Consider the following 16009-nt stretch of genomic DNA (forward strand, 5'->3'; position numbering starts at 1 on the left):
TCTCAATCTCTAGTTTCTTCTGGGATGCACAGAGTCTTATCTTGGCAGAAGATAAATCACACACAGCAAATTGTTCTGGAGTTTAACATCCTGTAATGGTGAACAGGAAAGTGGCTGGCTCAGCACACCGAGTAGAGATCTGCTGATAGGGAGTCTTCAGCATACAGTCCAATGTCCGGCTAAATATGCCTGCTAGTGGGGGCTTCTTCCTATAGAAAATTTAAGAGAAGCAAAGGCAATGCAGTGACAGTTCATAGAAGGCTTTTTTCCTCCAGCCTTTGCATTTCTGCTGGGTGTGTGTATTTCCCCCCCATCCAATTAGCCGATGCACATGTTCACTACTGGTTACAGTTCCCTGCACTACTCTTTTCTTCCCAGTGGGATCTCTTCACTCCCAGTTTCAAGCATTCTGCTCAGATGTAGGCTTGACTGTGTCATTGGTGTCAAGATGGAAAGCCGCTCAAATAGCAGGCAACTGGCACGCCATCTGAATCTTAATGTGCCTGGCAGCTCTTCAACACCTTCAACAAGTTGCATTCTGCCATGACATCTAACTAGAAGGCACATCCCCAAGCCTGGGTACGCTAGGAGCCATGGGGACCAAAAAGCGGGCATCCAGGGCATGCCGCTGACAATGGGTGACTATGTGTGCCATTTGTCTGGAAAGCTGCCACCTTCCCCTGCTATTTATTACAGGGCTGCTGCTGCTGGCACCAAGTGTCAGCCTGCCCAAACTTTGGCATTCCTTAGTCACTCTCCCAGGGGATAGTGCCGCTGAGGCCCTACATTGGATGGACTAGAAAGGATGGAAGGAAGGAAGGGCACACAGCAAGTGCCATCCAGGGAGCAGTTGGCAGCATCTAACTCCCTATAGTGTCAAAAGCCTTGAAAGCACCAGAATGTGTCACTCAGGAGACTAGAACCAATGAATGCCTGGTAGGAGGTCTGCTCTCTTTCCCCCTGTACAGACTGGTGGTGCTGGTACTAGGGCATCTCCTGCTAGTGTGTTATGTGCAGGGTGGAAAAGAGAGGAGGAGGAGAGAGGGGGAGAAAATCAGACAACTGACTGCCTGTCCCCATCTCTCTCTCTGTGTAGCTCACGAACTCACTCTCCCTCCCTCTGCAAACATTGGATTTAAACCTACTCAGAATTCAGCACGAAGGAAAGCAGCAAGCAGAGCAGCTTCAGACCACTGCAGCTTCCCAAGATGTATCATCCTGCCTGCTGGATCATCTTCACAGCCACAACTGCCCTGTTCTTCATCCCAGGTATGTCACACAAATGGGGGAGCAGTGCATCCCACTCCCCCATCTCTCTCTTTCTCTCTCTAGGGAATTGGAAAGATGCAACAGAGGGGAAATGCTTGAAGGTGGGGTGGGGAAGGATGGCAAACATTGTGCATGCCAAGGATGCAGACCTGATGCTTTTCCCAGATGTGTGGAGTGTGATTTTTTAAATTGCAGCTAGTTTGGGTGGCAGTAGCGCTCTCTCAGGTTTGGGAGGTGGGGGTTTTGTGGGTACCAGAACTGGTGCTTCATCCTGCAGAGGTGCCTCTGCTTTCTCCCAGAGGGAACGTATGCTGGCTTCGGACAGTAGCTGCTTTCACACAGAATAAGGGAGGAGACAGTACTTTCAGTAGACTCTGTATTCATGATGCACATTTGAGTGTGTGTATGTGTGTGTACACAAAGGGGGGTTTGTGAGAAGTCTTAATCTCCACATTTCTTTTTTCTCCCCCTTCATCATCTTTGGACATCTATCCATCCTAGAAAATGGGAGTGGAGAGGACTGCCTTCCCACCCAAGTTTAGCACTTGAGTCCTTTTCTTTCTCTCATTTCACCACATTACGGGCTAAAAATGAACACACAGTTTTCCTTCTTTTATTCTACACTGGCACAGCAAGGCACTTTTACACAGTGACAGTAACTGGAGTGATATGCATCTTGATTTCCACATACTTCCCCATTTTTTTAAAAAAAAGATAATATCTGCCCAAATTTTAAATAAATAAATTGGCTACTATTGCTACCTGTTTGGGCATCATCTAAAGATGCTGCATGGACACAAACTCAGATGTTTGGAGGCTTTTTGTATCTGTAAGGCATCACAGTTGGCTGACATCACAGCATTTGTTGTGGACTTTAGGATCACTCAGTGTTTCTTGCTGCATACCCCAGTCTGAATAGGTTTATTGTAGCTCGGTTCAAATGGACTCTGAGCTCTACAGACAGGCACTCACTGTGGGTAGATGAATACATAACTGAACATCTGTCCCAATATAAAATGGGATTGGGAATGTGAGGGAGGGAGGAACGATTGGGGATGAAAAGGTTTGATAGGGGAAAGGAATTGAGTCTTCTTGCATTGCTCTTAGAAACCTGACGGAGAGTCCTAATGTTGTAGTGTCCAGTCCAGTGGCTTGGATAGCCACTTACTTTACTATACTTATTTTATGGTACAAAGTATAATGTCATGTTTGCCATTCTAAGCATTAACAAGCATGCAAGCTATTTTCTCTCTCTCTCTCTCTCATATGGACTTTACAGTGCAAGCCTGACAACAGTTTTCACTGTTCTAGGGGTTTCTGTGGATGTGAGGCACGTGGATTTACTACCTATGTTCCTTACAGCTTTCATCAGAGGTTGGAAGGATGGGATGACTGGCCCATTTGGATACATGAGAAGGAGGAACCTTTCTCTGTTACCTAGATGCAGCAAGCATTGAAATTCAGCCTGCTGCTAGCACCATGTCACATAGTAACTGGGAGACTGGCCTCAGAAGGAACCAGATCAGTGGGGGGGTTTAGCATCATGGCCCAATGGGACATAAATGCTAGAAGTAAGGCCCTCGTGGACCAATGGCACCTAAATGGTGCCCTCCTATAATCATATCATCTCAGAATTGGAAGGGACCAGAAGTTCCATACAGTCTAACCTCCTGTCATGCACAACTAAAGCACACCTGAAAGATAGCTATCCAACCTCTGTTTAAAGACCTCCAAAGATGGAGAGTCCACCAGCCTCCAAGGAAATCTATTCCACTGACAAACAGCTCTTGCAATAAAAAAATAAACTTCTTCTTAATGTTAGGTGGAAACCTCTTTTCTTGTAATTTCAATATATTGGTTTGCATTCTAGTCTCTGGAAACCAGAAGACTAGCTGTCTCCATCTTCTGCATGACATCCCATCAGATATTTAAGTTAGTCATCATGTCACCTCTCAATCTTCTCTTTTCAAAGCTAAACATATCCATAAGCGAAAGCCATTCCCCCCATAAGGCTTAATCTCCAGACCATTGATCATCTTGGTTCCCCTTCTTTGGACAGTTTCACCTTTTCAATGTCCTTCTTGAACTGTGGTGCCAAGAATTTGACACAGTATTCCAGGTGAGATCTGAACAAAGCAGAATATAGTGGCACTAATACTTCCCTCAATGGGGACCCTGTACTCTCATTAATGCAACCCAGAATTAGGTTGGGTTTTTTGACTGCTGTGTCAACACTATTAATTTCTGTTTAGTTTGTGGTCTTCTGAGACTTAGTCTTTTCTTCAGTCGTCTGCTGGTCACCCTCTAGGTCAGTGCAAGCTATGGTTAGTTGCTATTAGGACCTAGGTAGAAATTATAATAGGTTTGCCTTAGGATCACCATAAGTTGGAAACAACTTGAAGGCACACAACAACAGCAAGGACAACAACAATGGAATTTTATTCCTTTTCCCCCATCCAAACTTATATGAAAGGACTTTTTTTTTAACCTATCCTGCACTGAGATTGATAAGGATTATGGGAAGGCTGGACTTGTATGTGTTGTAATATAAGGGGAAAACAAGAGAGATGTTGTGGATAGGACTCTTTGACTAAAAGGTCTCCAGATTTGCTCATTACTCTTTGAGACACAGTGGGACACCAGAAGGACCAGCCTGGGGCACATGATACCCCCCCCCCCCAACACACACATACCCCTTTTGAGTCATGGGACTTGGAGGAGTTGGATGGACATCTTTCTGGTATGCTTTAGTTGTGTATTCCTGCATGGCAGGAAGGGACCCCTCTTAGTAATGAACCTTTGAGTGCCTCATATATGATGGGCTAAGTGGACAATGGAAAATGACTCCCTGCCTCAGTAGAAGCTTGTGCCATAACAGTTCGCCCTACAGGTCTTGGGCCCATTCACAATCCCCAATTACAGCATTATTATTCAACTATAACTGCCATGGTTCTTCTTGTGCATTCCTGTAATTGACAAGTTAGAGAAGGGCATCTAGAATTCTCAGCCAGAGAGCTCTAATGCCTCACCAAACTACAAATCCCAGGATGGAATCACAGCAGTTGCAGTGGAATAATATCACCATATTTGTATAGTGTGCAAGGCCTCTCATTATAAATACTTTCATAAAATGGTCCCAGTTAAATCAGTGTTCCACCTAAACACCTTCTCTTTAATTTCTATGTGGGTGAGCAAACAGGAGTGCATAGAAAGATCCCAGATGTGTAGCTTGTATTCAGCGTAATACACCATTATGATAGTAGTTTGGGGAATGATGTTAGGCACCTAAGTTACAGTGGACAGTGAAATAATAGAGGTCTTCTTCCAAGTTAGAGACCCCTCTCATTTTTCCCCAACTACCTGTCACCTACAAAAGAAGTCCTTGCATTCCATCTTCTGTGCATAATACATCAAGAGACTGGGAAAAATCATGGAGCACTGATCCCAGTTTTTTCCCTCTGAAGTCCTGATAATGAAACTCCTCCTAAGTCCAAATGATACTTATTTGAAAAACTACAATGAAGACACCACTTCTGGATAATGTCAAGCTATGGAGGCTTTGGCAAAATTTTGTGCAAGTACACCAGTTTTCTGAGAAAATTGCATTTTGGGTCAATTCAAAAGCTTTTAAAAATCGTTTTCTTTCCTGTTGTATAGTGTGGTGGAGGACTCTTCTTTTACTCTGAATGCAAAACTGAAGTCTCTTGGTCTGAAAGCTTGGGAAAGGGATATGAAAAGAATGGAGTTCTAGCTATCCTTTACTCTGCCTTTCTGTGAACAACAAAACATCTTCCATCCAGTACTGGGTGCTGAGTGTATGATCCATAACCTAGATGCTGGCTTGTTGGCCTTAGTCAAGTGAGCTGCAATGCCTCAGTCTTTCCATCTGCAGTATAGGGATAGTAACACCTTGTCAGCCTGTTTTATAGGCTGATGTATAAGGATTACTGACTTAATAATTATGAAAATATATTTAATTGTTAATAAAATAATATTTCAAATGAAATATGTGTATTTTGCTCTTAGCTGGTAAATGCAAACTTGTGAATCTGGCTCTTCATCACTAGAGGAATGGAAATTCAGAATCTAAGTAATTCTAGGGAAGGGGTGGTGATCATCCACAGAACTTGTCCTCCAAATTATCTTCCCCCAGTATGGAAGCCTCCATACGGATTGGGCTACTAAGGTTTTTGCATGCTGGGGATGATGGAAGTTGTAGCTCAACACATTCCTGGGAGGGATATGCTACTAATTCCAATTGTATGTAGAATTCCCTCTGGATGCTCAGAGATTAATCTTTCCAGAAGCTGGCTTCTTCTCCTTTCCTTCAAACCTGGAATTTTGTTTGAGGCAAATGAAGTATGGAGGAAACAGGCTTTTAAGAGGTGTGAGAAGTGTGAAAGGAAGCTGGATGGCTCATATAGCAAATACTATTGCAGAGTTATTATTAGACTTAATGGCTTCATTGTGGTCCCTCCTCCTCATTTCTCAGTTAATAATTATCTTCCTTTTTCTGTTTGGATGGCGCTTTTAGTTCCCCTTTTCCCAACAGGGACTTGTATTTTCCTCCCTGCCAATTTACTTCTGCAGACTCTAAAGACCTGAAAGGTTAATGTAATAACGAAGCCCTAAACTGTCTGGTCACATAGGAAGCATGTTATTCTCTGCGGGTTTTTTTCCATCTTGGGGGGGGGGGGATGAGGCTAATTTCCTTCTTGTTGGAAATCTTTTTTTTTCAGGGGGGGGGGGAGATGACTTAGATTTCCAGGAAGAACATCTCTGGGAATTGGAAGTCAATGGGTTGGAATTAAAAGAGTTAAGAAGCAGTAGGATAATAAAAGGATGCCAAAGAGTATTTTCACAGAGGATGCTTGTTGTACAGATTTTCCATCATAAGGTGCAAATACTGTTATTCATAAGGTCCCAGGTTCTGTTACTGAAAATGCAAGAGTCCTGAGTAGGTAACCCATGATCAGTATTCAAAGGTAGAATTTAAATAGCTCAAAAGATGACTGTGAGAGGGCTTCGGGTAACTAAAGCTGGGGTCAGATCTGTGTATAATGGTTCTGAAACACTGAACTCCAGAAGTCCAAATGTAGTTTTAATTATAACAGCAAAAGAGGAAATCAACTTACACACAAATGCAAGAAGTAATGACAGAAAAAGTGTTAACAGATAGTAATCTTCAGGACTGCAAAAGGTAATAAGGTACAGAAGTCAAGGTTCCACCTGGGGATTCTGTGAAGTGAAATGGCTCAGCAGACTCTCTCTCAGCCTCACCAGGTGGCAATGACAAGCCCCCTTTGAAGAAACCTGCCAAGAAAACCCCATGATAAGAGTTTTTCATATGGCCTTACAGTCAGCGTAAGTAGGAAGCAACTGGAAGGCACACAGCAACAACAGGAGGGAGATATGAACTCAGTTTTTAAAAAATCTTTCACAGGTTTCTCTATTTTGCTTTCTGCTGCACCTGTACAGGGTGCATGGAAAAGAAGGTAGCTGTGATACAAAGAAATGCCTCTCAGAATCCAAAGCTTTATAGAGATATAGAAAGTTTGTAGATGTGTAACTCTGGAATACTTGCTTGATCAGGAGTACAGAGGTTCAAGGTACACATAGATGTAAATCTTTGGCAAAACTAATGAATTGCTATATACTAAGATAGACTGTAGGTCTGCAGAGCCAAGCATCTCATTTTTTGATGGGTAGAATTTTTCCAAGGTTGTACATGGAGTTATTTACTAGTACTGCTCCCAGAGATTCTTCCAGACAGAGGTGTCAAGAAATGGAGGCTTCGGTGCTTTACTATTGGTTGGTAAATGTAAAGAACTAACTGTACTTCATTTAAACACATTGCATTGGGAAGTTTAATCAATGATGTGTGATATGTGCAAGATTATCCACACACAAAAAGTCTCAAAAGGTCAGTCATCCAGTGATAAAAAACAAGTATGTTGGAACACAGTCATGGATGAGCTTTTTTAAAAGGGTATGTTGTGATTTGTATTCTAGTGTCTAGTCAGAAAACCCATACCTGGGTTTTGCAACAATTTCTGCAGAGCATTAGTCAACACCAAATTCTAAAGAAAAAATGGACAAGCACGGACTTGCATACATTCTTATGAACCTGTCATAGTGTTGAAGTCAGCTTTGGAGGTTGTACTGTACATCCTTTCACAATCTGGAAGCCATTGAGTAGCCATGGGGGACATAATGCCATATATAACCTGGCCAACTGCTGGCAGTGTAAGTCATTTTGTTTCTCAGGAATTCCTAGTGGAGTAATAGCATCGAGTTCAAGTCAGTGAGATGACAGCACCTCTATCCTTTTGGCTTTCAGAAGAATTGCAAGCTTTGAATAAAACTGAAATCATGTAGTTGTCTCAAGGAAATTAACAAAGATGTTAAGTCTGGAGACTAGGAATGTCCAAGGATTTCATTTCTCAGTGCCCCAGAGATTAAATGTTCTGTATCTGGTGAATGGATATTTCATTGTCTATGGACTTAATCAATGCAACAAATTTCATAAATGTGTGTATGCAAGCTGGTCATTCCCCAGGGATGTTCCCAAAATGACAGATTTCCTGCCTTGTCAGAATGTTAGGCATGCTTCTGGTTCAGCAGTACAATAAGTATCATATCTTTCTGATATGCATCTCCAAGCATCTAGGGCATACAGTGAAGGGGATGGGAGGAAGGGGATCCTTGTGCTAGAAGGAGATCAGAAAATGGAGAAAAGATTAAAGAAAGGAGGCTTGTGGAGGGGAGGAGGATGCCACTTTTTAATTATGTGTGCTAGAATAGGAGGTGATGGAGGAGGAGGTTGGGATGCTTATACTAGAATGAAAGCTGGGGAGCTGGAAAAAGAACATAAAGTTCCACAAAGACATTTGCACACGCACCCAAACCCAGAATCAGGGAAAGTCAGACCATTGTTGTTGTTGAGTGCCTTCAGGTCATTTCTAACTTATAGTTACCCTGAGGTAGGTCTTATCATAGGATTCTATTGGCAGAATAAATTTAGAGGAGGTTTGCCATTGACTTCCTTTGAGGCTGAGAAAATGTGACTTGCCCAAGATCACCCTGTGGGTTTCCATAACCAAGTGTGGATTTGAATCCTGATTTCCAGAGTCATAGTCCAATGCTCAAGCCACTACACCATGCTGGCTCTCACATTGATCACAGGCCACCTTTTGAAATGGAAGAGAATCTTCCAAGATGCTGCCAGGCAGATGGCCATCCTTGGTCTTGGCTTTGCTTTGCTATAACTGGTCCCCAAGGCAAATGGTTTTCACCTATGTTCTGGTATTTCTTAATTTATGTTAGAATTTTCCTCTACCCAGACTAGTTAGTAATGCACATCATTTTTAATACCTTTCTTTGCTGTATTTGGTTTGAATTAATTTTATGAGTCATCTGGAGATGTTTGTTGCATAATCACCTATCTGCAGTGTACTTGTTATCTCCTTACAGTTGCATAATAATAGAATGTTTTTGCCACTGGCATACCATTGATGCACATAGCAATGTAAAAAGTAACCTCGTCAGTTAAAAGAGAAGCCAGGTATCTGTTTTTAAGTAGGTTATAATATAAATGTTGATTTAAAGGTAAGGGAAAGCAAGGTGAAGGTAACAAAGAATGGATGCATACCAGCAAAGTTCATCATCAACCTACCAGCCCTCTCAGATCAACCTAAACAATATATGGTAATGCCTGCATTGTTATCCTATATTCTTCACCTGCGGCTAATTCCTCCCCAGTTTTTTTGCAGTTATAAGGAAGAAGATCTAGATATGTGGGATGTAACTTCTTAGACAGGTTAGAGAATGCTTCCCCAATTGACATGCTGAGCAGATGGTCCATGCTTTCCTGGGCCAGGTGTTAACCCTGGTTGTACCCCAGGATGGCACAGGGATGGGCAGTTGTTTACATGCCTGTCCCTGTGCCAGCCTAGGGACCCACTACTGGCACATGCTCCTTCCCTTCCAACTGTGTTTCCACTAGTGAGCAAATGCTCATTGCCACACCTGACTCAAAAGTGGGGCTCCTGGCCACATGGGTACAGCCAGGCACCCTGTTTCCACATCAGGCATGGCACTGGCGGGGATGCAGGAGGAAGGTAAAGAGCATGTGGAGTATCTAAACAGCTGAGGTTTGCCGCAGAGTTTTCAGGAAAATGATCTGCATTAAGTGCTGTTTACCCAGAGATTGGGATGGATCCGCCAGATCTGCATCCAGTCTGCCAGGATTCAGCCCAATCCTTGCCCCAGGGCTTTGGCCTGCATCATCCAAACTGGATGACACAAGGCCAGTGGAAACACAGGCCTTTTGGCACTTACTGACAGCCCTTCAGTGTTCTGCAAGTTTGTAAAGTACAGTGCCCATCTGTTCACACCAGAAACCATGCTGCTGGGAAAATGGAAGCTGTATTACACCAACAGGACACTAGTTTGAAGAAAGGTTTAGAAGTTTGAAATACAGCATTATTTTGCCAAAATAAAAATCAGAAATAACTCTTTAGATCAGAATGTCCATAGGAGTGTAAAGGTAGCATATTTCTTTATTGGTTCTTTAGGGCCAACTATAATTAAATATTACAAAATACAATCACAATTTAAGTTCTAACATATATTTTTAAACAAGACAACAAATTTTATGTTTAATTTTACACATAAGTACTGCCCCAAAGGTTCTTCCAATGATGTGCCAGTGCAGGGCTTAATCTCAGGACCTTTCCGCCTGACCTGCTCCATTGCAACATTTTTGGATGCAGTCTTAAAGCCCTAAATAAAACAATACAAAGTAGCACCAAATGCAATGTAGGTATCCCACCACAAAAAACTAACCCCTTTTGTTCTCTCTTAGACACACAACTGAAAATACCACTACTTTAGTCAAAGTGAAAATGCTACTTCTTCGCCTGGGAAACTCTACGTCCTCTCCAGATCTAGCTCTCCCACTTTTTCTGAACTTAGAACCCATACAGACAGGCCAAAATAAAGTTGCTTCAGGTCACTTTGGAGGTATGCTGTTTAAATGAAGCATGCATCCTAAGAGGCCAGTAGCCACACCAATGCCACGCTCCAGTCCCAAGGAATGGAGCACAGCTTTGGTGCAGCTTCTGGCCTCTTAAGATGTGTGTGTCATTTCAACAGCATACCTCCAAAGTGACTCAAAGCAGCTTTATTTTGGCTTGTTTGTATGGGTTCTTAGCTAGCAAGTACAGTCTCTTCTTTAGGGCTTCCCTATCTCCTGGGCCAAATCAATATTTGTAGTGGTTACAATGGCATATTTGCAGGACTGTATTTTTCTATTTCTTTTGAGCCTATATTCCAAGAAAGGAAAAGCTCTGAGCTGATTACATCAGTTGGCATATGATGACATTTGGGTGGATCTGTATTTTTCTTCATGGGCTGCAGCCTTCTTTGATATGGCATCATAGTTCCAGGTTTGAAGTTGCCTCTCTTTTGGGAGACTGAGTAGAATTTTAAGTGCTCTTAGCAATGATGTATTCAAGTCTTTTACTCCAAGTCTCAAGTCCCTACCTTCAAGTGTCAAGTTGGGCCTCAAGTCCTTGCAAGGTATTTTGAAGTCAAGCCTCGAGTCTCTAGTCAGGGAGCCAGTTTTAACAGAGAAAAGGAAGAGGTGGTAGTGTGTGTCTGTGTCTGTGTGTATGTATTTATGATATGTGTTTCTGAGATGGGAGATGGAAAGGAGGGATCCAGATTGTTGAATTAGAACTGTGGCACCAAGGAGGCTAGAGGTGTGTGCAAAAGTATGTGATTATTTCATGTGGTTTGGGGAACAACTTCAGTCTGACTTGAGTTTGTGTCAAATGACTCAAGCCTACATTACTGGCTCTTAGTAATGACTTCTCTCCTGGGCCTCCAAGATTTTAATAGCCTTTTGTCCTGGTCCATCTCATTTGTGAAATTGATGTTCACTTCTGTGTAATTTTGTTTTCCCTATCAGTATCATGTATCTGTACACAAAATGAGATCTTGGAAAATTTACATTTTTGGACTACAGTGTTCCATTATCTGATAGTTGTAGTCCCACACAGAAACTTTACAAGCTCTGATCCATCCCAGAGTGGTAAATTCTGGTACATATTTTGTGCATATATAATATCATCGGGATTATACTCTCCAGTGACACCTAAAATGTCCAGAAGAATCAAGTAGCAGAACTTTTACTGGGCTAGTGCCACTTCAGACTCTAGGGGAAGAACAGAGCTTAGATTTCTGTACACACAGAAAGCCTTGTTCATACGAAAAACAGTTTGCTGGGAGCAGGATTGCTTGTAAGTCATTCTGCCTATTCCCCTAGCAAATATATTTTACAGTGTGAAAGCCTTTCTTCCTACCCTTTGCACTCTCATCTGATTTAGGCATTTTCTACATTTTGTACGTGTCGATGTCAATGAGCATCTTCTCCACTTTGAGACCAGAACTGGTGCCACAGAGGGAGATAGTCCTGTTGGGTGAATAAAACTGGTCTTTAGGTGATTTGAAAGCTGTGGGTGGAACTTATAAAGAGAAGAGGGACAGTGCAAAGTACACAGGAAGGGGGCTCCGGTGGTTTAGCACTTTGCAAGTCAAAACCAGATTCAGATCCTATGAGAGTTCATTCTCTGTCTTTCAAGAGGATTTCTGCTTCATCTCAACTGTCTGGGGTCCTGTGTGCACTAAAGAAAAGAAGAGAATGCTCCCAGCTGTCACTGTGCTGGCATACATGGTTGTTGCAGTGACAACCGTAGCCCATGGATTTGCTACAATGCTCACCTGCCTCACCGGGATTAATTAGTTGTTTGTGTGATCCTTTGAAGATGCAGAGTGTTGAGGCTAATCTTCGACTTTGATTACTGTCTCCTGATTTCTTTTAAAAAAGAATATTCTTCTGAGTAGGGCAGATCCTCTGGGTTCTTTGCTTGTCACCACGTCCTCATCTCCTGACTTCTCCTCCACCCTCACAACTACATGTTTATGCAGATTTGCTGGTTGCCAACCTGCATCTAGTTTGTTTCTCTTTGCCCTCTTAGGAAGTGCATCCAGTTGAGTCTCCTGCTTTGGAGGCTTTAAAACAGAGACTGGGTGGCCATCTGTTGGGGGTGCTTTGATTGTGTCTTCCTGCATGGCAGAATGGAGTTGAACTTGACAGTCCTTGAGGTCTCTCCCAACTCTATGACTTCCTTTGTGGCTGCAGCAAACCTGCCAGCTCCATGCAGCTGTCCTAGGCTGGGGACATTTTAAGGGCAAAGTAACCAGATGGAACCGGAGCATGTTCCATTGTAGGGTTGAGTTTCCTCTTCCTGCCAACTCCGAGTCCGTTGCCAACTGCAGATGTCAGAGCTCCATAGTGACGCTTGGTGCCTTTCAGCTTGCAGAAGCTGGCGTATGGAGATTATGCAAGTTTGCATTGCCTTTGGCTCCCCCAGCTGAGTTCGTAGCTTAATCAGGGTCATTTACCATGACACCAGTTAGAGCCCTGGGCAGAGTGACTCACAGCAGACCACTTTGATCGGCGTTTGCAGATGAGAATGCTATGCATGGGGATCTGAGATCAAAAGTCAAGTCCTTGTGGACACTTTGTTCTCTTCCACCTTACTTTCAGTAGGGCTGTGAAGGTCAGCCAGGTTTGGTTGGAAGGTTGGCAAACCCTCAATGACTCAGGCAGACCAAAGGACATAAAGGTTTCTTATAAGACATAGACTCATACCACTCTTTCTCATCTGCCAATATTCACAAACAAAGTAAGGAGAGGGCACAGATTTCCTTCTTCATACCTTTCTGTCTAGCATGGAGAGGGCTTATTGATAAGTTGCAGTGCATTTGATAAAGTCACTTGTTTTGACAGAGGCATGTATAGCATTTGAGCTATCCCTGGATGCTTGTTGGCTCTCAGAACATGGATGAACCATCCCCTTCCATAATTGTGTGTTTGATCTGACATTGGATGACACAAAATTGCACTAATAGTAATTTATCTATGAGGCCTTCTGTCTGTCTGTCTCTCTCTCCTATGCATGGAAAATAGAAACTGGAGTCTGGATCATTATTTTTTATATTAGTGCCAGTTATACCAAACACTTGCCCAACAGCTTGTCGCGATTATGCAGGATGAGTATTTAATATCTGAAAATCCAAAATCTGATCCAAACAATTTTTCAGGGTGATTTTACTTTCTGATGGTTCAGGGTATACAAACTTTGTTTCATGGAAAAAAGTATTTAAAATATTGCACAAAAATTACATTCGTGCTTTGTGTATAATATGCATATGAAACATGAGTTTCATGTTTGGACTTTCTGATCTTTTTAATCCGTCTGAATCTGCCCTAAAACAGTTATACCACAAAAGTAAACAACCCATCCTCAGTGTGTTGCAATTATCTTTTAAGTTAGTTATGCATGTGCTATCACGAAAATTGAAAAGAATAATAATTAGAAGTGACATGTAACAGACTGCTTCCGTACATTGATTTTTAAAAATAATACAGAAAATTGCCTTGTAACAAGCGAGAGTATTTCTCAGAGTATTTATCTATTTCGATTGGTTGTTAGTCTAGTATTTTTTGTTTTCCCAGGGTCTGGGAAAAAAGATTTTTCCCATCACTTGATCCTTTTTGCTGAGATTCAATTAGGAACCTAAAGTGAAAGCTAGCTCCCATTCTAGTAAATGGGTTATTAACACTGGGCTTTGTATGGCCATCTGACAGTAAATAGCTAAATAAGTGACAGAACAGCCACTGTATTTGATAAAGTTGTGGTTTTGGTTCAGCCCATAATGGCATCTTGTGTCTTCATTCTGGGTTTGAGAGTGATGTGCTATTAACTGAAAAGGTTTGTTTCTTGGGGGAAAATGTTCAGCAGAGCTCTCTTTCTGTTACAGTGAATGTTGCTAAATCATTTGGGCTTTCTCTGCTGAAACATCATAGCTTTCAGGTTGTGTTCAGCCTTTTCAGTTATGCCCTCCTTGGTAGTCAATTAATATGGCAGAATTATATTAATCCCAGTCCACACAAATCAGAGCATTCACCTCTTATCCATTGCTGGCCTCCAGAGTGACAGGATGTTGTTGCTGATGAAGTTAAAGCCCATAAATAAGTACTGAGAGAACATTTGTTCCACTTTCGTGTAATTTCAAGATGAGTGAGAAGGACTTAAAGGGATTTTCTATGCTTCCTTAAAAGTCTGGGGAAAGTAGTGGATCAGATACTATAGGCATCAACCCTCCATCTGTCATAGACTGCAAAGAGCATATTCCTAAGAAACTCTTGGTTTTGAGAAAACCAACTAGAAGCTGTGATATTCTGCAGCCCGACAAATGGAGCTACAGACATGTACCTTCAAGTAGCCTGTTGACTTACGGTGGCCCATGAATTTCACAGGGGTTTCGTAGGCAAGGAGTACTCACTGGTGGTTTTGGCGATTTCTTTCTCTGAAATGTAGCCTATAGCACTTGGTATTTGTTGGCGGTCTCCCATCTAAGGACTAACCAAGGCCAAACTTGCTTAGCTTCCAAGATCAGAATCTGGTGCTTTTAGGGTCGTTAGGCCTGCTGCAGACCTTACTGACCAACAAAATGTGTGCTATGATCCTAACTACTGGCTTGCATTTGCATGAGTCATATGTAGTATACAAATGCCATAAAACAGGAGTGTTCAACTGTGTCTCGCCAAATGTTTTTGGCCAACAAGCCCTGCCAGGTCTACCCAGCATGAGGACTTATGGAAGTTGCTGTCCAAAAATATCTGAAGGGCTGCTGTCCTCCATCCACATCCTAAAAAAAAATCCCTATGTTTGTAAAACATCACTTGCTGTCTGGTCACTTGGAAACAGTCCTTACTATGTAAATACCAATAGCTATCTAAATGCCTGCAAGGCCATTCCATAATCCATGGCTTGCAAATGTGAAGTATATTTCCGTCAACTTTACATGAGTTTGGCAGGGCTAATCAAAGAGGCAATAACAGAGAGCTTCCTTTCTTCCTTGTCACAGTCTTGCACAGCCTCTGGGCCAGAGGAAAAGGGGCAACCAAGCAAACTGACAGAATAGTCTACACTGGCATAAAACTGAGGGTTCTTGGCACTGCCCTCCCTTCAAATGTGTGAGCCTTGGCAGATGCCCACCTTTGCCTATTTTCATTGCTGGCACTGCCAGAAACTTTTCAAAATAGGTACAGCTAGGTTGGTGGGCACCTCAAGATGAACTGACCAGAAGGGGTTACTTACGGCACCAAATAAAATAATGTCCAAAATACATTTCATAAGGGAAGCTTTATTAGGCCAGCCAAAAGGTGCAAAATTACGCTAGCTGTTGAAACTCCATGAGACAAAGGTGTTAAAATCATACAAGAGAAGAAAAGTGTCAGTATTGAAGTTCCGGACCTGCATCCTTCTTTGAAATATTTCCTCAAGTTGGTGTTTAAAGTGGTTTTGAGGAAAGATCGTTACAGATAGCAACCACACTCTTTCTTGGCCATGATGGCTATAGAAACAAGGAAATGATAATAATAAATCAGTCTATGCTGGAAGCAACAAAGTAACTTCCACTGAGATCTAGGCCATCTCTGTCCTGTGCAAAGTTGCGAGCCACTTTGTACACTTTGACTACAGCGAGTCTCTCTAGAAGCCTCTGCGCGAGTCTCTCTAGAAGCCTCTGCGCTGTCACATCTGCAGATAAGTTAACTGTTAGAATAGATAAAGCTTGCTGACAATAGCCAAATGTAAGTAGGTTG

The 16009-nt window shown here is 42.4% G+C and overlaps 1 protein-coding gene across 1 annotated transcript in view; it reads left to right on the top strand.

The window, feature by feature from the left end:
* Window positions 1-964: 964 nt before the first annotated feature.
* Window positions 965-16009, top strand: part of OPCML (opioid binding protein/cell adhesion molecule like) — an 842793-nt gene continuing 827748 nt past the window's right edge. The window contains exon 1 of the mRNA XM_089537525.1: window positions 965-1269. Coding sequence (XP_089393651.1) covers window positions 1209-1269 — 61 coding nt within the window. The 5' untranslated portion in view covers window positions 965-1208. The remainder of the gene's footprint in view (window positions 1270-16009) is intronic.

The sequence above is a fragment of the Sceloporus occidentalis genome, unplaced genomic scaffold (genome assembly GCF_023333645.1).
Source record: "Sceloporus occidentalis isolate IW3139 unplaced genomic scaffold, rSceOcc1.0.p SCAF_9, whole genome shotgun sequence".
NCBI classification, from domain to species: Eukaryota; Metazoa; Chordata; class Lepidosauria; order Squamata; family Phrynosomatidae; genus Sceloporus; species Sceloporus occidentalis.